The sequence below is a fragment of the Trichoderma atroviride genome, chromosome 2 (genome assembly GCF_020647795.1).
Source record: "Trichoderma atroviride chromosome 2, complete sequence".
NCBI classification, from domain to species: Eukaryota; Fungi; Ascomycota; class Sordariomycetes; order Hypocreales; family Hypocreaceae; genus Trichoderma; species Trichoderma atroviride.
Window position 1 is genome coordinate 1,067,486 of NC_089401.1, and position 22,082 is coordinate 1,089,567.

Below are 22,082 nucleotides of genomic sequence, written 5' to 3' on the forward strand. Positions count from 1 at the left end.
TTGTTCTCAGCTTCTGTAAAGTGTTTGAGATGATACAACCTTCTAAGCCGAGCACATGTTCCCGTTCATGTGAAAGTGAGTCTTTACAGCTGACGATCGTCGGTCAATGCTTGACGGCGTAGACTGCCGCATCGGGATCGAAACATTAAGCTTCATGGTATGACAACAAGCTTTTCGGATGGATTGATGGTGCCGAAGATGTACAGCATAATGGAAACTACTGAGATGCGATGGCATTTTTTTTGCGGAGTAATTCCAGCCGTAGAGTCGATTCGACATTGGCATCTCAGCTGAGTGCAGGGTAGAATATGGCGAGTATCAAACGAGCAATGCAAAGCATGTACACAAGGTATAGATTTAAGCGTGTTTTCAAACACCATCAATAGAACAAATGTTTATTTCTCTCAGAAGCGTACTAGCTCATGATTATCCTAGAATGAAGTGCTCTTTGCGCGTCTTCACCTTCCGCCATGGTTCACTTTCTACTTTATGAAGTGCCAATCTATAAGTGATGTCTCCACGCCGCTCAATCAACATGATGTTGTAGCTTTGAATATGCTTGCAGGCATGCCCATGTGATATATTACCACAGTCCCGCCCACCGTGGATTTCAACGCAAATCTCATCTGCCTCTTCCTTGGCATTGGCTGATAGCAATATGAATTGCCCCAGTCGTTGATCATTGCCTTCAAAGAAGTCTTTGTAAACAAAGACACTGCCGGCACTCTCTCCAGATGGTAGATATACTGTGGCCTCGACTCGATCACTGCCTAAAAGAGGATAAGACGACTTGCTGTCACTGGCCAAATGTTTCTCTAGGAGATTTGAACCTCGGTCATCCTGTTTCGCTTTTGAGGGCTTTCGAACAACAGAAAGCTCTACCGTCTCAGCTGTACACTGCAGTAGCCCGTATTTGGTGACATCGCCTCTTGAACCTGAGAAAAATTTCTTCGTATGGCCATCGAGCGTGCAAGTGCCGGTAGTAGTATCTGTGGAATCTTCAAAGAGGAGTGGTTTATGCCAGCTTACTGCTGAGATTATACAATCTCCGCATTCACTCTCAAATCCGACTGGAGCATCTGTGGAAAGCCACGACCAGGAGGGATACTCCACAAACTGCACTTTATCGTTGAAGCTGAGAGGATATTGGGCAGTTCGCTGGTGATTACCAGGGCATCCATCCCAAAGTAGCGTCGCATCCAGTCTCTCCAGTGGATGACCCCAGATGAAGCCTTCCGGAAACCGAGATGAGTGCAATTTAAGGATGCCCATGAATGCCCAGATAACATCGCTTTGCTCCCTAATCTTTCTCTTCGTAAAGGCCACGACATCTTGGCAGTATCTCGCTGTACGGCACTGCGATATGTGCGCCTCCCAGAACGAGTCAGACGAAGAATGTAGACACATGTCGCCGGAGATGTCCCAAGTCATGTCTTCACGCCAATTGTTGTTTTTACAGCTCCAGTACATCTGATGGTTTGTTAAAAACAGAATTCGTCGCGCGAGCATTGCTTCTTGGAATGTCCAGCCTCGCAAACTCCACGTGGTTCCCTTGAGGATCTCACGAAGCGGTGGCTGAGCTGTAATATATGAAAGGCCACACAATGTCTCTCTTCTTTGCCATTCGCGACGCTTGAGATGGCCAACTCCACAAAGGCCAGCGTGAGCGTCGTTGCCAGCAGCTGCAACTACAACCAAAGTTGCACTGCGGTATACAGTATCCATGGTGCGGAGTTGCTCCAGCTTGTCGTCATCGTCGTCCTGTATAATGCAAAGGGAATCCACCCACAGATATCGCTCGCCAAGACTCTTCACAAGTTGCATACAGTCAGCTATAGTTTGCGGTAGCTGTATGGCTTGTAGCCCCCCCTTCAAAGAATATTGAGAAAGGGTATCTTTTGTGAGGACTGCAAGCGTACTGGGTCCCCATACGTAAGACAAAGCGATATACCTCTCTGAAAGTGTGGAATCAACAATCCTTTGCTCTTCAACGTCAATAAGACGAAATTTGCTCTCTCTCGAGGACAGTGGAGCCAAGACTTTGCAACGACTGTGGCCCTGTTCGCAAACTCGCATCCAATCTTTGATTATGCCGACGCCAATTATGGGAGAAACGCTTCGACCGCGCATGTCCAAATTTCCGAGTTTATTTTTCTCTTCGGCAAACCACGGGCCATTTCTGACAATCCTTCCACTTTGTATCGAATCAGGAGATGCGCGAGGGCCTTTCAGAGTTACTTCAAAGCATGCTACCCACAAGGTATCGTCCTCGTCGAGTAATCCGGTTGCTTCAGGCAGCTCGTACTCCCCCCTCGTAACTTTCAGAATATACACCATGACTTGACCAAAAGCCGAGAGAGATTTGTATTTCCTGCTCCATGAGCGATGGTGGGCCCGGTCCTGGTATTTCGAGGGATGAAAGAATGAGTCGACAGCCCGGGCAGGATGATTTGCCAAGAAGGCGCTTCACTGTGCCGATATGACAATGCCTTTCGATTTGTAAATTCGACTGAGAAGCATCAACGCATCCGGGGCACTTCCAAGACCAGTCAAAGCCAAGCTTCTGGCAGACAGAACATAGACCATCTTCCGTTGCGAGAGATAGATCATCAGCATCCTGCCTAAAATCCACACAACCCATGGTTTGCGAAGAGAGTGTTGTCAGTGACATCTTGCTGATTACTATACCGCGACTTCTTTTAAAAGCGATATTTGATAACGTTGTTGAGAGTCATCACCTGCAGAAAGGTTGAGCTTCTTTTCTTTTTCCAGAGAGCGTAGGCCACCGGAATATATCAAGATTGGGGCTACCATCTCTACAATTCATCTGTGAGCCTTGAATTAGATTTGCCTGTATCTACCTGTTGTGGCGAAGCTATTTAGCACAACGGCAGGGATGAATGGGTGTGTGGATGGGCCAATTAATGGAGAAAAGCTTAGGCTACAGTGGGGTTTCTTGCTTCTGCCTTGATTATGCCTTGCTTATGCCACTCGCCTTATGTTTACTGGATAGAACTGGGTGCATATATGCATCATTGCCTAATCATATAGTCGGAGAATTGGATAAATTAGTTTGCAGGGTTCTATAGTCAAGATTTTCACGTGGATAGATTCGTATTGTGCTATGAGTGTGAGTTAAATCAGCCTTTGGATGGAGCATGCAGCCATTGTGAGTAATCATTTTATTAACGAGGTTGAAATGTAACCTCTAGGCCCAGCCTGTAACTGCATACATCCAAGTATGTACTGCCATCACCAATCAGGTTGCCAGCCGTTATACTCACCCTTCCTAACCCTCTCACACATCTCCCTCAACGACTCCGCGAGATACTCGTAATCCGCCAAATCCAAGTATACCTGCGCACTCGTCCTAAACCAGAGCCTATTCCCCATCAAAAACATGGGCACAATCGTCTTATATTCATCCGCAAGAGTCCTCATCAACCACGCCACAGCCAAGCTCATATCCTCCACCGGCACAACAACATCCGTCTCCTTGGCTTCCGGCCCCTTCTCTCCTTTCCACACCGGCAACGCAATGTTCGCCATGGCGCAGTTCGTCAACGTGCCCTTGCTATTCTCAAGAACCTCTGTGCCCAGTATCTCTGCAATGAGTTTGCTGCCCTTCTTGTTCAGATCCCAAAGGTAGTTCAAGATTCTCTCCTCCCCGCCGAGGACTTTCTTGCGGTAGGCTACAGCATCCTTGACACAATAATTTGCCGAGTAATCCTTCGTACCCGCCCACTGAAAGTTATTGATAAAGAAGCTTTTCGAGCCATATATATCCGGCGGCGTGCTCCGCGTGCCAGTCTCGGGTATATAGCCATGGCTCGTCGACAGCGTCGACGGCAGCAAATGCTGATTCCTCACAGGAACGTAAAACACAGCGCACCCACGCGGCACAAACAGCCATTTATGACAATTCGACACAAAAAAAGTCAGGATCCGCCTCTGAAAGGTTCAGCCGCACCATGCCAATGCCCTGAGCACCATCCACCAAGCTCAGCACGCCGAGCTCGCGGCAGACCTTGGTCATGGCCTCCCAGGGGAAGACAAGACCCGGATTAGAAGAGACGGTGTCAAAGATGCAAATCTTGGCGCGGTTTCCCTCTGCCTCGACCTGCTTGACAGCATCGCGGAACCGCTGTAGGATGTCCTCGTCCTCAATGGGGTACAAAATCTTGATTTCGCGGCTGATAAACTTGCCCTCGCCATGAAAATCGTAGAGAAAGTCAATTGTCTTCCCACACGCATCATAGACGGTCGTGAAATAAAAGGCTACATCCTTGCCGTCCTTGTTCCACTTTATGTTCTTGAAGACAGTGTTGACGCCCTCTGTTGCGTTGTTGACGAATGTGATTGTCTCGGCCGGTGCATTGACAATAGTCGCGACAGCTTCACGGGATTCATCGTTGAGCTTGCCATGTTCGTAGCGAATGACGAAGTCGGGTCGCGCCTCGATGGTGTCCTGGTAGTGACGCATCTTGTCCTGAATGGCTCGGGGGATGGAGCCAAAGGAGCCTGATCAACGCATATAAGCACGGCGTGGTTAGTCCTGGTTGTAGCAGTCGAATGTCATTGCATGAAACAACTCACCATGGTTAATGTTCCTCCACCCAGGGGCAAATAGGAAATCCTTTTTCAGCTGTCCACCAAACACCTTGAAACCATCCTCTCCAATCTTTCCTTCTCCCAACTCATTTCGCTGCTGGATTGTCACGGAACCCATTGCTGATTAGATGTTAAGAACAAGAGCTCAGCTATGTTAAAGTCTTCGGCCTATCCCAGACTATATCCATCTCCATTCTCTCCTTAGTCTATTCGCTACACAACTCTCTCTTCCGGAAACCGGCCGGCGGAAACCTTCTAGTTGAGTCACTTGCTTCAAACCACAATTAACCGCCGAAATAGAATCTTAAATTCTTAATGCATGCTCGTAACCGATATGACTCTTGGTCCTATTACTCTTGCCTTTCTGCCCCGCTGCTTGAGCAGTCTAGGTAGGCTAAGGATGGCCTCCACCAAGCTGAAAACTCCAAGTGAGCTCCGTAAAAATTAGTTCTAAGCGGTATGATTCCGCCTTTCACGCATCAGTGGCTCTTTTGCTTAATACTGTATGAATACGAAGTCACTATTGTATGCTTATATATTGAGTCTAATCCAAGTTTGTTATCAATACCCGTAAATCTCCTAGGCAACTGGGGCATTGAGCCAGGCTAATACATCAACGGCGCCCTTTGGTGAGGGGAATGAACACTTGGCGATAGCAGGGCCGGTAGCGGCCTATTATAAACGTGAATCAGATCGATCGTGCAAAATCATGTCATTGTAGCCGATATAGAATTGTCCGCCCTATGTATACTCTCAAGAGAAAGAGGGGAAAACACATCAATCACGCTGAGCGTTGTCTAAATCCCTAAACGATTCGTGACTCAAATGTGTGCCTGGTAGAAAAAACAATAAGGGAAAAAAAAAAGAAAGGCACAGTCCCGATATTCCCAGCGCTGTCGTATTAAATCATCATGACCACCAACACCCGTGTAAATGCTCACTATATATGCCGACTCTCTATAATACCTTTCCCTTGTCCAAGGCATCTCTCAAGGCATGATTCTCCACCAAAGGAATAAGTGATATTGGATGAAAAAGAAAAGCAAAGAAAAAAACGAAAGAAGAAGCGACTGGTTCGTAAAGAAGACACATATCCACGTGGTCCGTTCTTCATCTTTCTATTTCCTGCAATCCCAGTGGGACGCCCAGTCGGCCAATTCTGAAAGTCCGCTGCCAGAAACGGCATGGGCAACCTGCGTCACCATAGGGCTGTTTGTCTTGAGGCCTGCCAGTGCTAGTGCCGCGTTTGCTTCTGCTTGCGCCTTCGTTTCGATCTGCACCGGTTGAAACCTCTTGGACGTGCGACGCTTGCTGCGTTTGCCTTCACCAAGGTTCATCTCCAGAGCTTTCCACTGGGGTGGGTTTTCCAACAATGTGACGAGTGGGTCTTGAATGTAGAATGCCTCCGGCATTGCAAATGCGGTTGCCGTTCGTATATTGACCGAAATTGAGGCGAGAGCGTCCTCTGCAGATCCTTCAGATCCAGCTAGCGACGGCGTAAATGTGGCTACTGGATCGGGCTTTGGACGTAGAGGGGGCAGCGTCTTCTTGTCCTCTTCCTCAGGGCCTTTATACAGGCTATCCAATGCAGCGCGCTTCTTCCCAACCGCAGGGAACACAAACTCTTCTCCATCAATCATTTTCCTCTTCCTAATACGGGGATTCGACTTGACAGAGTGTAGAATGGAGCTGAACTCTTCCACCGTGTTGACAGAAGGGGGTTGATCAGGTGTCTCGGGCACGTCTTGTTTGGCCTCTTCTGCGGGCTTCTTTGTGCGGCCATGATTTGGATTCAATGTCGATGGTGTCCTCTTTGGCCTGTCCATGGTTCCAGGGGCTGACCTACGCGAACGCCTGGGCTTTGCTTTTGGCGTGCTGACAGGTGAAGCGTCTATAACGGCAGCTTCAGGGACGACTTGGGCGGGAGCAGGGAGCTCAGGGGTGGCGGTAATGGCTGCCGTGGTGCAATGTAGTGGCGGCATAGGTATAGGTAGAGGAAGCGGTAAAGAAGAAGACGGTGGTGGTGGTGGGCTGCCCGCAATTCTTCGCAGCTCTTTCAAGATTTTCAACGTGCAGTAGGCGCCATTCACTTTGGTGTCACGCAAGGCGACAGGGTTCTGAGCGGGCGGCTTCTTCTTCTCCTCTTTGTTCTCTTCGCCGGCTCCTCCTACTTCACGCTTCTTCCTGATCTTTGGCGGTTCGGGGTCTTGCCAAAGTTTTGGTATGCGAACTTGGAGATCGGCTACCCAAGCATCACAATCCCATTGGATCCAGTAGTCGATGATGTCGCCCCAGGAGCTCTCTGACGGTTTGGTGAAATTGACAAATGCCACTTTGCCACCCTTGCTGTGCACTGTCTTTGCAAACTCTCTGACCATGACTTTGAGGCCGTGGACCCGTAGGCTCGTCCCAAGGATCAGGAGCATGTCCGGATATAAAGCAAGATCATGCGTCACGATGGGGCTGATAAGGTGGGCGTTTGGGTGTTCTTCACCGTAGAGCACAATGTCAGGGCGCAGCTTGCCCACGCCCAACGCACGCTTGCCCCTTTCCTGGCGAGCCTCAGTGGCACCAACACAGTGAGGGCATTCAGGCTGTTGGCCAGAAAGCGTCTCCACTTCGCGGTCCTCGTCGTCCCAAGAGCAAACTCGTCCGCAAAGGAAGCACCGTAGAAGGTGTAGAGAGCCATGCAGGAAGACGCACTCCACACCAGAACGCAGTGCCGGCGCCTCCTTTCTTGGGATTGGTTTGGGTTGATCTGGCGGTGTGGTAGTTTCATCTTCCGTCTTACCAATGGGCTGGGATGATGTGGTGCTGGTCTGTGATTGCTGGTCTGGTGCATTTGTTGGCGTCTCGCTTGGTGATTGGCTGCTAGAGGGAGCAGCATCGCTGCTGTTCTCACCGCTGGATACTTCTTCGACCATCTTATTGAGCTGTGCCGTGTTTGCGGTTGACTTGCGTGAGAAGCGGCCCCTACTGCCAGGGCCGGCCAGAAGAGATGTCGACAGGCCAACTTTTTCCTCGATTTGGTCAATGTTTTGCGTGTAGCATCGCACGAGCTTGCCACGATCTCTAAGATGACTGATAAACTTATGTGAGCTTGTAGGCTCGGCCTCCCGGACTTTTTGCCTCAATGATGTTGCAAACTGGTAAAACACCGAGGTTCTCGTAGGGTCTGCCCATATCGAGGCGTCAAAGAGATCCTTGCCCTTCATGTTGGGCAAAGACGTCCTCGCCACATTGGACGTTTGGGAAGCGGGCGGCAACTCCTGAGATTCGTCCATTTCAGACGGTGTAGTGCTACTGCGGCGGCTCATGTTTTCATCTGAAGGAGAGGAGGGATGGAAGGGGTCGAAGAGAACTGGCGGGGGTGAAGAGAGAGGGGACGAAACAAGCTTATGAGAGGCGCCGGCGATATGGTCCCCATGGGCTCGCAGTGATGACGGAGTAAGCATGAAGGCCTCTCTGGGAGGAGAGGATGGAGGAGATGTCGTCAGTTGTGGCGCGGGAAGAAGTGCAGACTTTGGATGTGAAGTGATCGAACGGGTTTCGATTAACGCGTCGGGAGCTGAGGCGGGCTCGATTCGTTGTGTATCAGCGTCCTTGCCGGACGCCAGAGCTTCGGATTCTGCGCGCGCCTTGATGTCTTCTCTTAGTTGTTGAGCAACTTCGTCCAATTCTGGAGAAGGCTCCCGCGATATACTCGTTCCACGTTTCGCCGATTCGTCTTCTTCCACGCCGGCGCCGGCGCCAGTACCATCCGTCCGGGAGCGCTCGACCGATCGTGTCTGGTGGTTCGCAGCATCGAATTGGGCTTGGATAAGGGAGTAGAGTCCGTTCTCGGAGCGGAAATCCTGGATCAGCAGTCAGTAGCCGCCAGACATGAAGCACATCTGCCGAATCGATTGACGAACCGGAATGCCAGAATTGGTACTGATTCCAGCGCCAGTCACAACAACCACCTTTCGCGCCTTGAGCAGCGCGTTGGCGACATCTTGAAGAAGATCGTGAGACTCCGGCTCGACGTGTTGCGTAGGCATCTTGAGAGACTGAGCGAGGCCGGCTGCCGGTGAGAATATGCCGAAGAAGGAGATGCGACTGTTGATGTTTACGGTGGCCGAGGGAATGGTAAATAAAGACTGGAAATGGGAAAAGAAGGTGTGAGGGTATCGCACGCCCGCTGGGTCCAAGGCGTTCGAGCAATCAAGCTCGGCGCCGCGTTCTGGTGGCTGAAAGTATCTTGCTTTCTCGAAGAAAACTTAGGGTTCTATCAAGTTGATCCAGCAAACAGCCTGAATCGGCATCGTGACAAATGGAAGATGCAAAAGTGCGGAGAGGAAAACGGTAGTGCGATGCGATATCCCTGCCGCTGGGCCGAACCGGACCGTAAGCGTAAAGCCGTTAAGGAATGGCTCCAGCTTCTCTTTTCGGGAGGCTGCCCAGTAATCTAATATGGATGTAAAGTCGTATTGACCGAGGAGGATTCGTATGGCGCGCGCGATCGCTGTACGTGGATATGGATGTGCCGCTGGGGAGAAAAGGCTTAGGAGAGACGGGCGACGGTGCGGAATGCGATCAATCTGTGGCCGTTGAAGAAATCGGGTGAGAAGAGAAAAGGAACCCGAAACAGCACAGTTCACTGGCGGGAAAAAAACAAAAGCGCTGCCGGTCCATGCAAGAAGAAACGCGCGAATCTGAGGTCAAGCTGAGCTGAGCCCCGGTCGATGTCGGTGAGAAGCATCTGACGCGCGAGCCATTCATGCTGTCGCGGGTTTGGCCCACTGCGCTGTTGTCCGCTGCCAATGGCGGCTTAGCGGCGCGGCCTTGGGGCTGCCACAGGCATGCCAGTGGCTCTGGAGGGACCCTGGAGCGGCCCTGGAGCGCGTGGCTAGCGGACTCGGCCAGCGACCCTCAGCGGGTCAGTTGGTCTAGATTTAGCGATTTAGCGCTGCGCTGCGCATCATTGCCGGCGATGGAGCAGCTCGGCCGGTACCTGGCGCCCTGAAGCGCTGCGGCTAGCACAGGCACGCATCCAACTTGGAGTACACACCATCTTCATTCTTTATCTTGACATCAGGTCAAACATGGCGCCTTTTCTTATTACGTCGGCCAGGCAAAAAACTACAGAAACTACCACTTCTATCATACATCGAGCAGAACCTTTAGCAGCTTGTCAAACTCTTTCGGCACCCCAAGCCCGGTAATGGCGTCCCAGCCCACAGCCGCCGGCCATCCTCCAGGCCTCGTTCCGTTGACGATGCAAGAGGCGCTCTGCCCTGACGTGATATCCTGCAGAACAGACTTGACCTTGTCTGAATAAAGAACACTATTGAGGTACCCCAGAGGCTTCTTTCCGGCACGCAGCCTTGCGTCGTCGATCAAGGCAATGAGGGACGCGAATAGGGGAGTGCTGGCGCTGGTGCCTTGCAGATAATGCGTCTGTCCGCCTACGATGGCCATGAAATCAGTGCCGACTGCGGCGACATCGGGAATGGCACGCATAGACGGGTTGTAAAGTCCATCCAGGTGTCCATTCAGGGTCTTGATGTAGCCCGTCACCGCGGCTTCTTGCCACGCTGGCCGGGAGAAATACTGGGAGAATCCGCCGGTGCTGAAGCTGGCGCCGCTGGGCGGCTCAACAATATTTTCCACAGCGCCAACTGAAGTCACCCAGGGGCAGGTGGGAGGGAACGTCGCCATTGCGACTGGCCGGTGTGTGCCATCGTTGGTGACACAGTTGGAGTTGCGACCTCCTCGAGCGCCGCCGTCGCCGGATGCGAAGATGATGGAGGTTCCACGAGCCGTGAGCAGGCCAAACAAGTTGCAAACGCGCTCTGCATAATCGCGAGGGACCGTCAACTCGTCATCCGAGTATGAGAGCGACAGTACATGAGGAACCTGGCCATCGGGCTTGTCGAGGAGATAATCAAAGAACTCCAAATAGGGCTCGTTATCGTCATCCTCCCCTACGATTGCCGTCCCGTTATCATTCAGCTTGACTCCGCGTCCTCCGGTAATGTAGTATGTAACATTCGTAGGGAAGCCAATCGATACAGCATAATCGACGTCCAGGGCAGCTTCTCCGCCGGCTTCGGATAGGTTTTGCGAATTTACGCCTCCATTAATCAGCTCGACGTTGATGGAGCGGCCGGCTTTGGCGACTTCAGGCGCAGATGTGCTGAGAAACTGCTGCAGATCCTGCAGATTGGCATTCTCCTCGAGGAAACCAGCCACACCAAAAATGACGGGCGAGATATTGTTCTCTGGCGAATATGTGATGTTGTAGAGCTGGAGAAGGCACGCGGGCTCGACACCACCGGCGCAAAATGCCTCGTCTTGTGCATCTTGTACGGCCTTGGACGCTGATAGCGCTGGTGCAGACACGACCTGTGCAGTATGGCGAGCCGACATGAAGTTGGCCAAGGGGTGGATAAAGCTGATGGCGTCGGCAATGGAGTCGGGGACTGTATATTTGGTGGTACGAAGTACAGGCTTTTTGCCCTCAAATGAGTAACGGCTCAGCTTCATGTTCAGCAAGGGCTCGGCTTTGGCGACTGTCGTTCTGATGTGAATGAAGTCGTTCTTGACGGTGCCAGAGATGCCGTTCTGTGAGAGCCAATGTAGCACATCGTCAATGTCCTTTTGCGCCGGAGCCTGCAATTCACGGATTTCATCCAAAGACAGATGGTTGCCGTTGGCTGTCATCTTGGACTCCAAGTTGGCAATATTGGGCTGCCGCAGAGCAATTGCCATTCGGATGTGGCGCGAAGGGTTCACGACCTCGTTCAACCTTGCCCATCCTGTCGGGACAGTGAGGACTTGCTCGAGCTGCTTCGCGCAGGCGCCGAGGCTCGCGAAGAGCGAGAGCTGTGCTGCCCATAGCAGTGCCGACGACTTCATGGTGTGCTGGATACTGTGCTGGATGAAGGGTCAAGAGAGAGTGGCCTCCTGAGAGCCCAACGGCGGCGCTGCTTGGACTTTATGGAGCCGACATGATGCCCCTTCTCCTCGCCTTTCTTAGGGATGCGGGACGACAGCTCGTGTTGCGTCCCCCGTCAATCACGGCGCGTGTGCCGTCGTGTGAGACAACCACAAGGGCAGGTCGGGATCAGAACCATGCTCGCCAAGAGGATAGTTTCGTGATAATACAGTTAGCATTGCCGAACCGCGCCATCATAGTCCAGCCCGCTCCCGCCTTCGCAAACAATCCGAGGGATCTTTTGACAATACATGTAGCCATAAAGAGTATGACGAGATGCGGGTAGATACGAGCGTGCACAACGCACGGTTGAGTAGCACCCGGTGCGTCATCTTGGCGGGATAAATGCCATCGTTCGGCCGGTAGCAAACACGCGATGTAACCCCAGGCGTTGGAGCTACCAAACTATGATAATATGCTTCTTTTCAAAAGTACTAAAATGGGACGCTACATCTCGAAAGTTCCTCGACTATCGACTATTGGCAAGTAAGAGAAGAGTCTTAATTCCGAGCTGCCAACCTGGGTTACGCACGCCGATGCCGCGATGATTCAAGCAAAACCGGAGCTAACAGCTAGACCGACTATCTTATCTGGTCAATAATGCAATCCTTGCCCCCCCCCGGAGGAGGGAGGGAGATCGGCAGGTCCCGATGATTTAAAAAGTTAGCCATCTGCCATTGGAATTTCCGTATTCGGCGTTGATGATTCATGAGCCGAGATGAAACTGAAAAATGGGGATATGCGGGGAGAGAGAAAAGGAGAGAACAAAAGAAAATGAATTGAAAAGATTGTTACGATGAAGCTTCATTTTTGACATGTGAATTTTTGGGTGTTGGCGTCGTTCTATTGAAGCAATTATTGTAACTTGATTCCAAAAGATGGCATTATATGCAGCTCCCTTCATACCAAACCACCAACCCCAGCTTGGCAAGCAATAAAAAGCAGCCCCTTTTGCCTATGGGAGCTACAAATAAGACAGTATTTTAAGTAGGCTGCCAAGCCATTTGGTCGGAACAAGATTCCACGAAAAGGAGCTTATCTCGAGGCTCAGACGTCACTCCTATCGTGAAAGCTCTTCCCACTTATTGCCAAGTTTTAAATGCGGCGTGAAGTGACGATCGGCAGGGGGGGGGGTCATCAATTGAACCAGCATTTCAGAAAGAAAGAAGGAAAAAAGAATAATAATAGCGCCGCCAACTGGCTGCTGGTCAGTATTTCAAGTCAATTAAGAAAAGTGTGCGTATGCTAAATCCATCTCCATAGTATCCATACCTACATGTAAGTACATGTATCCAAAACGCCCTTGTCTTTGCCTTCCAGTAGTACACGAGTATTTGATGCTGCCGATAGCCAAGTATGCCTCCTTTTGTGAGCTCTAGGAATGAGGCAGAAAAACCGTCAGGCTACATTAATGACTCCCAGCCCTCAGTCCGCATCATTACGTTCCCGAATCTCATTAAAGCACAATGTTATATAATCCCAAGTGTTGCCATAAATGCAGTGCATGATTTATCGAATGTTCGTTGATCGATTGGATATTCATCCCTCCTCACCGGCGCATGGGCGGCAAGGACTCGTCCCGCGGAGGCTTGATGTAATCCGCAATGCGCTGCCCAAACGTCCTCATCGAAGGCTGCGACTTGAGCTTCTTCAAACCGGCCGCTGAAGCCGACGAGGGCACAGACGGTGAGTAGCGCCCATCGGTCCGGCCACCGGTAGACGGGGAGTAATAGCCGCTGTCACGGTACTGGCTTCGCGCATGCACGGCATTGGCGGCTCGGCGAAGGCGCTCTTCGTTCTGGGCCGTCGTCATGAAGTCGGCAAAGTCGGTGGTGCTGGACTTTGACTCGGAGCCTGTATGGACGTATAAGTGGCCCGCCGCTAGCTCACTTAGAGGAGAGCTAGCGTAGACGTCGATTACAGAGTCTTTGCTCGGCTGTCTCTCGACCTTTCGTCTGGGCTGCTGTTCGCGCGGGCACGTTGCGGTTTTCGAGAAGCCAGAGGCTGCATTCCGGGGGACATAGGGACCCTTTTTGGTGTTGTTTTGGGGCTCTTGGATGACGCTGTCCTTGCCGTGGTAGTTGGAGCTGGATGTGGACCAGAAACGGTCCCGGAAGGAAGGCTGAGGGCGCAGCTGTGGTGAAGGCGAAGCTGTGGCCGGTCGTGCCGCCGAGAGATTTCCAGTGAACTGCCGCAGAGGTCGAGGCTGATCCATGATGGCAGATGTTTCCAATCTTGGTATGTTATGCTGCTGTGCTGAAGCTTGATGCCGGATGAGGCGGAGTACAATCAGTTGCTGATATGTTGTAAGAGTGCGCTATAGCGTTGAAATAAACGAGTATGAAGGAGGGTGCTGATGTTCAAGAGCGCAATGCTGTTGTAATTGAAGATGGTAATAAAAGATAAACGGCAACAATGATTAAGAAATGAGAAGAAAAAGAAGAAGAATAATTATAAATAGAAGAGAAGGAAGAAGACAGAAAGGCGAAGAGGCGAAGTCGTTGCGCAAGCGGGCGTCTTTCAATGCGTGTCGCTGGACAATGCCCGGCCAATGAAAAGACACTCGCCGTCCTACTCTGCCCAGGCTACGTAAGATCAGAAGAAACAAGCCGTGGGAAAAGCGGGCGATCACAGCCTTCTTGTATATTAGAATCACTTTGGTGGTGGGTTCTCCTTTGCCCCCCTTGTCGGTCGATCGTCAGAAGCTACCGCTAGCTAGCGAAAACCTTTGGAAGCGGCTGTTCATGATGATGGGCGGCCGAGAGGAGTGAGAGAGCGGTGTCCAACAGGCAATAATCGGAGGCTAGATAGGTCCAGCCGCGCCTAGACCTACCACCATGGGCCTGATACATGCATCCCAAGACACCTGTCTCTGATACCTTGGGCAGAGAGTCGTGTAAGAGAGGTTCGAGGCGGCTGTTATCGCATGCGTGTCTCGGACAAGTCTGTCTAACGTGCTGTCCACCATCCACTTTCCAATCTCGACATATTAAACTGAGTCAAGCCATGTCCGCAACGGCCATCCTGCCGGCGGCCGAAAAAAAAACGGACTGGGCATCAACAAGCAGCAAGAGATAATGGGCTGTCTCGGAACGGATCACGGGCGCGGGTTTGATGAGTGGCTGCAAATCAGGATTGGTGGGCCAGGCCATTCGAAGAGCCGCTAATAAGTCAATGTCTTATTGGGGCCGGCACATGCGCGTCATCCTCCGGCCTTGATAGGCCTTCTGCCTGCGTTGTTTGCGGCCAAGTCGACAAAAATGATAGGTGATAAAGCGAGGTGTTGGTTGTCCATCCGCATATGCCGACTTTCACGGCTAGGCCGACTCAATAGTTGCTTCGCAACGCAGCAGCTGGCCATGCTGAAGTTACAGCAGAGCATGATGCTTTTAGCAATCCAGTGGACTGCAGAGCTGGGCTATATTTCAGTAGTCTGGGAGAAGCTGACACCTAGTGCGGCCCTAGACCCCAGAAGCGCCGTAGGAGGTGAAACTATGGACTCACGATCGCCAAATGCTCATTTTGTTGGCGCCCGGCTAGTCCCCTTCTCTGCTTCAGCTGGAGCAGCTACTGCCGGCTGAAGCCCAGAGTTGTTCTAGCAAGCGGGGAGAAGCAGCCGTTATTCTGCTTTGGTGCCCTCGGGGTATTGTCTAGACCAGAGCATGAGTGCCCAAAACTGAGCAGTCGAACGGTCTGCTGACCGAGAAATGCGCTGTCTTGTCAATGCTCGGCTACAGAATCTTGACATGTCGCCTGATTTTGACAGCTCCTGCCATTAACATCGAGACACTAATCTTAGAGCAAGACTGGGCGTACAAATTGGAGAATGGCTATTCTCACACGCCAACTTCACCTCGAGAAGGGTACCGTGCATGTATCGAGGCGCAAAAAATACACATCAATCGAAATCAAATTCGTCAATGTAGCATAGGTAGGCTGAATTACTGGCGGTTGCATTTGAGTAGTTCTCTGCATCTACCTTGAGCGAGTGAAAAGCTAAAGAGTTGAAATTCAATAAAGGGACGTCGAGAAGCAGAAGCAGCTTTATCAGAGGCTTATCAAGCGCGTGAGCTCCTTCCTCCATACAGATAGACGGCTCCCCAAATTCAGCATCAGTTGGAAGAGAATATTAATTTCAGAATACACACAGATCAATATTTATTATTATATGTACTGTATCAATTCAACATTTTCTCTACGCAGTCGTCTGCCTTGATATACGCCAAGTGGAAGCTACTAATCCATGGGTAGACGAAGAGAAAAGGCTTCTTTTAAAAAAACTACTATTGGCATTTCTACATGGTAGAAATTTCACACGTCACAAATATCAATTGCCTCACTAACCACAGCCTACAAAGTTTGAAGCCGCGCAAAGCAGCTCAGCTCAAAATGTTTAAACGTAGCCTTCATGACTGCGAAAAGTCTTCCAGCAGCACCACATTCATCCCTCTTCAATTGAACCCCCCCATTACTCTGGACGAGGTGTCAGAGGATGATTCTCCTCGACTGCTCAATAACAAGTATTCCGCCACACTCCGATACATTACATCGAAACATGTTCCCAACTCCACAGATGATGCATGTAATTCAAGCTTATAAACGCCTGCTCGTATCCAAAGAAGAGCTCTCCAGCGTGCCAAATATCCCAACAATTTTTGTATACGACAAAGAGCTCCAATCTCAGGGCATGGCCGAGAGACTTCTCGCCCAAAGATATATCGCCCAGAAATGCATCTTGATACGAACTCCCGGACGCTAAGGCGGTGGCCCTATCGGAGCCGCCGGATTCACCGAGCGCTGCCAAGCTCTCGCGCTTGCCTCGTATTGATGACAAGGTTCGAGGAATGGTCCCGCAGCATCAGCCGTCAAACGGTGCAGCAGATGCTGAGTCGCGGCCAGTTGAAGATTGATTGACAAAGTCAATACAAAATGCTGGACCAACCATGGGTTGTCACAGTTGGCCACGGTACTACTGACGTAGTGTATTAGCCGTACATATGGCCACACTGCTCAATATGTCAGTCGACGAGAATCTGGCATAGGCCTGGTTTGGCATAAAGCGTCCTGCCGGACAATTGAACATGAGCCATGATATGGCACAATGTAGAAGAAAAATGCATAAAGAGAATAACCAGCTTGATCCAACTGCCTCAACCGCGGACTCCCATCATACCAGCCACCTCATTCCTCAAGCGAGGAATTTGGATCTCTTCATCATCAGAAGAGTCAGCCGCCTCGACACTGGCTCGGTCAAGCATCCTTTCAATGTCTTCATCTCGCAACACTCTCCTAGCAGTAGCATGGCCGGCACCAAGCCCAGTGGGGAGCGAAAGAGCCCCCCCTCAAATGACTGTTGGACCCCTTGACACGCCTCTTTGGAGTAGCACCATTGGGATTGTAGTATCCGTGCTGCGGCGGGTCCACGTCCATGGGAGATCCAGGAGGATGAACCAGCCCTGGAGACCTATCAAATCCGGCTCTTCGATTCAGATTCGAGGGTCTATGCGCAGGAAGGCCCTTCCTAGGTGCACTGGGCAGTGCATGTCTTGCAGCGCTACTCCTAAAAGCACCAACTTGAGGGTTTGGAGAGGCCGAAGGAGAAAAGGTATGCTTCAGATTGGCAGAATTATTAGGGCTGCTCATAAAAAGCAATGCCTCCATGGCATCTTGCTCTCTCACGTTCTGATGAGACGGGAAAAGAATTGGATCGGTCATGCGCGCGGGTTGAGACAGGGACTGGTGTGATTCAACTGCCATTGGCTGAGCAGGAGTGTGAGGAGATGCCGAATGAGAGTGGGAGAGCATGGTGGGGGTGTATCGAGGGCTTGAATTGCGGCGCGGATTGGAGCGCGCAGCATTGAGAGAAGGCTGGATAGTCGCCGGAGGAGCGAGAGAGGGCTTGTTGGACATCAAGTTGGGGGAGTCAGACTTGCGGCGGATGGCGGATTGCTGGGCGCGGTGCACTTGAGTAGACGCCGCAGTAACATCCAGGCGAGGGCTCGTGGAGGAGCCGTGTCGTCGGATAGTGGAGGAGCCAGAGGTAGGGGAGGCAGCTTGCGAGGCGGCCATTGACTCGACCTCTTCGATGGAATGGCCTTGCCAGCCAAAATTGACCTTGACCATGGCGTAAGAAAGACGAGTTTTGAGCTCAGCAGACAGCTAGAAATACAGTCAGTTCGCTGCCCATATGTTCCAATGAGCCATAATTTTGCCTCTACGTACCTCCCCTATTGTGCTGCCGGTCGATGTGACGCTGACGGCGCTCAGGTTCCTGGCATGGCCATGGCCACGACCTTTGATAGGGCTCATGTTTGCCATGCCGGCCTTGACCTCGCCATCAGCCATGCGTTTCCTAGACACACCAACGGCCGTGCCAATCGATATTCTGTCTCGGGCGGCTGCAAGGGTGGACAGCTGCAGCAGGTGGTCGGCCTTGTCGGCAGCAGCAGCCGAATGCTGTCCAAGATATCCTGCAATGCCATTGTCCGTCACGCTGCTGATGTCGCTTGCGGGAGGCGTCACGGCATGGGCCGACGAGCTGGTGACGTGGGACTCCTGGGAGTTTGTGACGGTCAGAGGAATGCTGAGAGCGGAGCCGGGGCCGGCGTCAAGGGCGTCTGATTGTTGCGACTGTTTCGGGGACCGCGAGGCGCGGGGTGACTCCTCCACGACCTCGGTCTGGGATGAGGACGCCGCATCGCCCGCCAGCTCCGTCGTGGCGGACATGGAGGAGGCGGCGATGGGCGACTGGCGGCCCAGCGGCGAGCGGGAGTCGGCGCCGTCCATGGTCGGAGGCATGTCGCGCGGATGTGCTGAGCGAGCGCGACAACCCACGGCGTGCGTTGCGTTGCGAGCGAGGCCTGGGTTGGCGTTTAATCGGGGCTGGTCTGGTCTGGTCCAGGCGAACCGGCGGCGGCGGCAAAAGGGCGCGTCGGCGCGTCTCGAGGCGGGCGTGGGATGCAGCAAACAGGGCTCGCGGCCAGAGAGCAGCGGCGTCTGTATCCAAGTCGTCGAGATGATGGCGGGTGGTGAAGCAAGAGAGCAGGTGCCTGGGCTCTGGCTACCGGGACAGAAGAAGTTCTGGTTTGTGTGTGTGGGTTACGCGCGGTCCAGTCGCGACGGATGCGGGAGGGACGGGCAAGGACGGGACCCCCCCCCCCAAAAAAGTCCCCAAGGAGGCCCCAATCAGTGCCAGAGAGCGCTAAACTCCAGCGCTTTCACTGCTCCCATGGGCGCTTTAGAGATTTAGTTTCAATGGATCGATATTGACTTCCTTGCCCTTCCTTTTGATGGCAATAGTTTTCGCATCAAGCGCTGCACTCTTTGAATGCACGCACAAGAGACTTGAGTCTCAGCCACCAAATGCTTCATGTCCTTTGAAGTCTACCCTCTGAGTCCTCCAGTCTCAGCGGACCTACCTACCTCACTGAGGCTAGGCGCGAAGCCATCACCACAGTTGCCAGTGCCAGAGCATCACGCGCACTACAGCAGCGCTAAGCAGGTGGATTCTAGTGGATCCAACGCCTTGTACAGGTTCTGAACTCGTAGATTTGACGCCTGAGAGAAAAAAATCGTTTGGCAAAAAAGCTGTTCAACCTTGATGGACCATTGTGCCGTGCAAGAAGAGAAACGATGAAGAGCGCCGGCTTGGTTCATGCTACCCCTCTGGTTTCGGACTTTTTTTCTTTCGTTCCTTTTTTTTTTTTTAATTTGCAGAATCTTCAGCGCTCGCTAAGATGCAGCGCCATCTGCAGCTGCCGCTCACATCATCATAGTGCATGGATGTTAGTGGCAGAAAAGAGGCAAACAAGCACCGTTTCTTCCTCTTCCTCTTTTGCCTCTCACCTTTGCCCACTAAGATGCAACCCTCTAATACAGTGGGCTGCGCACTGTTTCCTCCTCGCAGAGCTCAGAAAAGCCTCAAACGGCATGCATTGCCAGGGTTCGCCCGTTAGCCACCACCATCTGGCCGTTGCGGTGGTGGGACAAGCTGCACCAACGAGGACTTTTTTGCCTGTCCTCGCGCGCTCCCCGCCCCAAAAAAAAAACCCCCCTCAGTCTCACTTTTTGCTCGCGGGGTTTTTTCTGCCCCTTGGGAATAGACGCCCTATCCAGAATTCAGCTGCGAGGCAAAAAGTGGCTCCAGTCGATGGAAACCAGCTCTTTTCTCTCTTCCTAGCAACTGTTTCTTTTCTTTTAAACTTTACTGCCGGCGTTGGCGAATCTAGAGGCAAAAGCGCTCCGCAATGGCGTGTACCAGCCGGAAGCCTCTTTTTCAAACAAACTCGATGAACTTGAGAAATTCTTCAATGACACGAAATCACGTGAATGACGCGACACGTCTTAGCGTCTTAGTCAGCAGCCTTAAAATGCCAAAATGACTTTCGGTCCGCGGCTCTCGTAGTGGGTGCTGGGTAAGGGTTCTCGATGCTGCAATCGAAGCACGTGCGGGATCTGGCAGGCGATCATGGGTACCCTTCGTATTAGATGTTGTAAAATACTGCACACGGCCAGGCCAAACATGCGAGTGCAAGCTCCAGCTCAGGTATCCTCTTTCAAGATATAGATGCCGTGATGATTGCTCTATACACTCTATTCACGTTGCTCTACGAATCCAGCTTTCCATCACCCACGCTCAGGCTCATCTCCGCCAACGCCCTGTAATCCATATGCCCCGCCGTCCAGAATAACGCCCTCATTATCGTCCAAATCATCCTGAACCCTCCTCCATCCTTTACCGCGGCTGCCTCGCCCTTCAGCCTCGCCCCCTTTCCCCTTGGCATCGTAAACAGGCCGCACGGCTGCTCCAAGGAGCGGGTTTGTGCTAAACGCCCCGCCGGCATTCTTGTTTCCAGACGTCTCTCGCAGAACTCCCGTGTCCTCGGGTTCATCATAGTCGTCTTCTTCTGGTGTTACTGGCCGTTCGATTGGCGCAACCGTCTTCACGACTCGCCGGCCAGAGAGGTCAATGCTGATTACCTGCTGTCGCTTTTCGTACCCGGGCCGTGCGTTCCATTCCATCTCGCGCATAATCTTCTGCTGTCTCTTCAGTTCCTTTGCTCGCTCTTCGGGCGTTGCCCACATGCTGCCCGTTCCGCTCATTGCGCCCGATACGTCAAAGTCCGCTGCCTCGTCTCTCACAGTCGTCCGCTTTGCGTTTTGCGCCTGGAAATTGAGCAGTTTATCTCTATGCTCTCGCGCCTTGACCGCTGCTTCGGATAATGATGGTGCGTCGCCGTCCAAGCCCCGAGGGGGCGTAAATGGTGCAGGTGTTTTGGCCACGTCTGCTCTGCGATGAGCCGATGCATTGGCGGCCTGTTTCTCCCTCCCACGCTCGTCTTTAAGTTCTCTGACCATGGCCTGGATCTCATCGGCACTTAGTAACGGTGTTCCGCAAAATGTACACGGGCCCAATCCCTCTTTTAAACAGATGACTTTTCCACATGAGAGGCAGTTTGGTGCGGCTGCTTGAATGGGGTGCCTCGTTGCCACGCAGTTGCATCTCCTCGATTTCGCATCCTTCTCCAGCGTTGGATTTGTCGTAATCTCCAGAGACCTGATAGCCGCATCCAGATCTGCCAATGCCGTTGACTGGCCGGCCATTGGCACGCCTCCCGATATTGAGACTTTTGTGACATTCCCGCTGGTTGCCGGCTTTGGCGTAGATGTACGAGACACAGGTGTAGATATAGATTTCGGTTTTGACTTCTTTGATAGACCATCAGATATGAGGTAACCACTTGCTGCCAAAGACTTTTGTTGCGGTGCCGGCGCTTCCACCTTGGCAGGCTGCGCCTTCACTGGGGTAGGTTCCTTGATAGAAGGTCTTGGCGGTGAGTTTCCTCTTGATGGTTGGTTGCTATTGGGGGCACTGGATCGCTGGGTTATGTATTCCAGATCAGAATCCTTTTTGCTATATGCCTTTCCCGCCGGGCCGGCATAATCGTCCACCCTTCGAGCTTCGAGTGCATGCAGCGGCGCCTTCTTTTTCTTGGCCTGCCTTGCATGTCTCGGCACTGGCTCTATCGTTTCGGCAGCAGCAGCGGGTTTTTGAGCTTTGGACTGATTTTTTGAAGACGACGAAGCCGAAGGGGTCGGAGCAGCCGCAGGTTGAGGCTGAGGGACTGTAGGGTCTTTCCGGCGGGCGTTGAATGTAGCTATAAAGTCGATGACGGGGGGCGAGTCGCCAAGAAGATTGCTAAAGTGCGTTACGGCTTCGGGCTTGGAGAGAGTTGCAGCATAGTCGAGAACTTGCTGCAGCTCATCGTCTGGCAGAGGGAGCAGGCGGGAGAGCTGGTGGATGGACATTTTGGCAGCTGTAGATGTTGGATTGGCGAAGCTCAGTGGTAGCGTCACTGAAGAGCATTTGGAGGGGCCAAAAGCTCCAAGCTGGCGGGCTTATCAGCGCCTACTTATCAGGAAAGCTAGATGAGTCATGCCGAAAGCAGAAATTACGCTGCTCAGGGCCTTGACAAATAAAATCCATAGACTT

The 22,082-nt window shown here is 52.1% G+C and overlaps 9 protein-coding genes across 9 annotated transcripts; 1 reads left to right on the plus strand and 8 right to left on the minus strand.

The window, feature by feature from the left end:
- Window positions 1-426: 426 nt before the first annotated feature.
- On the minus strand, window positions 427-2,842 carry TrAtP1_003057 (uncharacterized protein; the record flags this gene model as incomplete). The annotated part of the gene is made up of 1 exon (XM_014087662.2): window positions 427-2,842. Exon 1 carries the CDS (start codon window positions 2,335-2,337, stop codon window positions 427-429), a length of 1,911 nt encoding a protein of 636 aa, XP_013943137.2. The 5' UTR covers window positions 2,338-2,842.
- A 410-nt stretch (window positions 2,843-3,252) lies between these two features.
- TrAtP1_003058 (uncharacterized protein) lies at window positions 3,253-3,549 on the minus strand (the record flags this gene model as incomplete). Its single annotated transcript, XM_066111730.1, has 1 exon — window positions 3,253-3,549. One exon carries the CDS (start codon window positions 3,547-3,549, stop codon window positions 3,253-3,255), a length of 297 nt encoding a protein of 98 aa, XP_065967809.1.
- Window positions 3,550-3,913: 364 nt separating this feature from the next.
- TrAtP1_003059 (uncharacterized protein) lies at window positions 3,914-4,729 on the minus strand (the record flags this gene model as incomplete). Its single annotated transcript, XM_014087663.2, has 2 exons — window positions 3,914-4,521; window positions 4,597-4,729. The coding sequence occupies 2 exons, from the start codon at window positions 4,727-4,729 to the stop codon at window positions 3,914-3,916; spliced, it is 741 nt and encodes a 246-aa protein (XP_013943138.2).
- A 408-nt stretch (window positions 4,730-5,137) lies between these two features.
- Window positions 5,138-9,310, minus strand: TrAtP1_003060 (uncharacterized protein). Its single transcript, XM_014087664.2, has 2 exons — window positions 8,526-9,310; window positions 5,138-8,465 (listed from the first exon to the last, which is right to left on the minus strand). The coding sequence occupies exons 1-2, from the start codon at window positions 8,649-8,651 to the stop codon at window positions 5,730-5,732; spliced, it is 2,862 nt and encodes a 953-aa protein (XP_013943139.2). The 5' UTR covers window positions 8,652-9,310; the 3' UTR covers window positions 5,138-5,729.
- A 443-nt stretch (window positions 9,311-9,753) lies between these two features.
- Window positions 9,754-11,511, minus strand: TrAtP1_003061 (uncharacterized protein; the record flags this gene model as incomplete). The annotated part of the gene is made up of 1 exon (XM_066111731.1): window positions 9,754-11,511. One exon carries the CDS (start codon window positions 11,509-11,511, stop codon window positions 9,754-9,756), a length of 1,758 nt encoding a protein of 585 aa, XP_065967810.1.
- Window positions 11,512-13,139: 1,628 nt separating this feature from the next.
- Window positions 13,140-13,805, minus strand: TrAtP1_003062 (uncharacterized protein; the record flags this gene model as incomplete). Its single annotated transcript, XM_066111732.1, has 1 exon — window positions 13,140-13,805. The coding sequence occupies one exon, from the start codon at window positions 13,803-13,805 to the stop codon at window positions 13,140-13,142; it is 666 nt and encodes a 221-aa protein (XP_065967811.1).
- A 1,955-nt stretch (window positions 13,806-15,760) lies between these two features.
- On the minus strand, window positions 15,761-18,870 carry TrAtP1_003063 (uncharacterized protein). The gene is made up of 2 exons (XM_066111733.1): window positions 17,813-18,870; window positions 15,761-17,749 (listed from the first exon to the last, which is right to left on the minus strand). Exons 1-2 carry the CDS (start codon window positions 18,386-18,388, stop codon window positions 16,880-16,882), a joined length of 1,446 nt encoding a protein of 481 aa, XP_065967812.1. The 5' UTR covers window positions 18,389-18,870; the 3' UTR covers window positions 15,761-16,879.
- An 89-nt stretch (window positions 18,871-18,959) lies between these two features.
- On the plus strand, window positions 18,960-19,958 carry TrAtP1_003064 (uncharacterized protein; the record flags this gene model as incomplete). The annotated part of the gene is made up of 2 exons (XM_066111734.1): window positions 18,960-19,123; window positions 19,946-19,958. The coding sequence occupies 2 exons, from the start codon at window positions 18,960-18,962 to the stop codon at window positions 19,956-19,958; spliced, it is 177 nt and encodes a 58-aa protein (XP_065967813.1).
- Window positions 19,959-20,215: 257 nt separating this feature from the next.
- TrAtP1_003065 (uncharacterized protein) lies at window positions 20,216-21,898 on the minus strand (the record flags this gene model as incomplete). The annotated part of the gene is made up of 1 exon (XM_014087667.2): window positions 20,216-21,898. One exon carries the CDS (start codon window positions 21,896-21,898, stop codon window positions 20,216-20,218), a length of 1,683 nt encoding a protein of 560 aa, XP_013943142.1.
- Window positions 21,899-22,082: the final 184 nt, after the last annotated feature.

Excerpts from the sequence above, each read along its gene's own strand:
- TrAtP1_003063 (XM_066111733.1), bottom strand. The coding sequence starts at position 18,388 with ATGCCTCCGACCATGGACGGCGCCGACTCCCGCTCGCCGCTGGGCCGC. Across the intron at positions 17,750-17,812 it reads CCGGCAGCACAATAGGGGAG|CTGTCTGCTGAGCTCAAAAC; the intron begins GTACGTAGAGGC and ends CTGTATTTCTAG.
- TrAtP1_003060 (XM_014087664.2), bottom strand. The coding sequence starts at position 8,651 with ATGCCTACGCAACACGTCGAGCCGGAGTCTCACGATCTTCTTCAAGAT. Across the intron at positions 8,466-8,525 it reads GTACCAATTCTGGCATTCCG|GATTTCCGCTCCGAGAACGG; the intron begins GTTCGTCAATCG and ends CTGCTGATCCAG.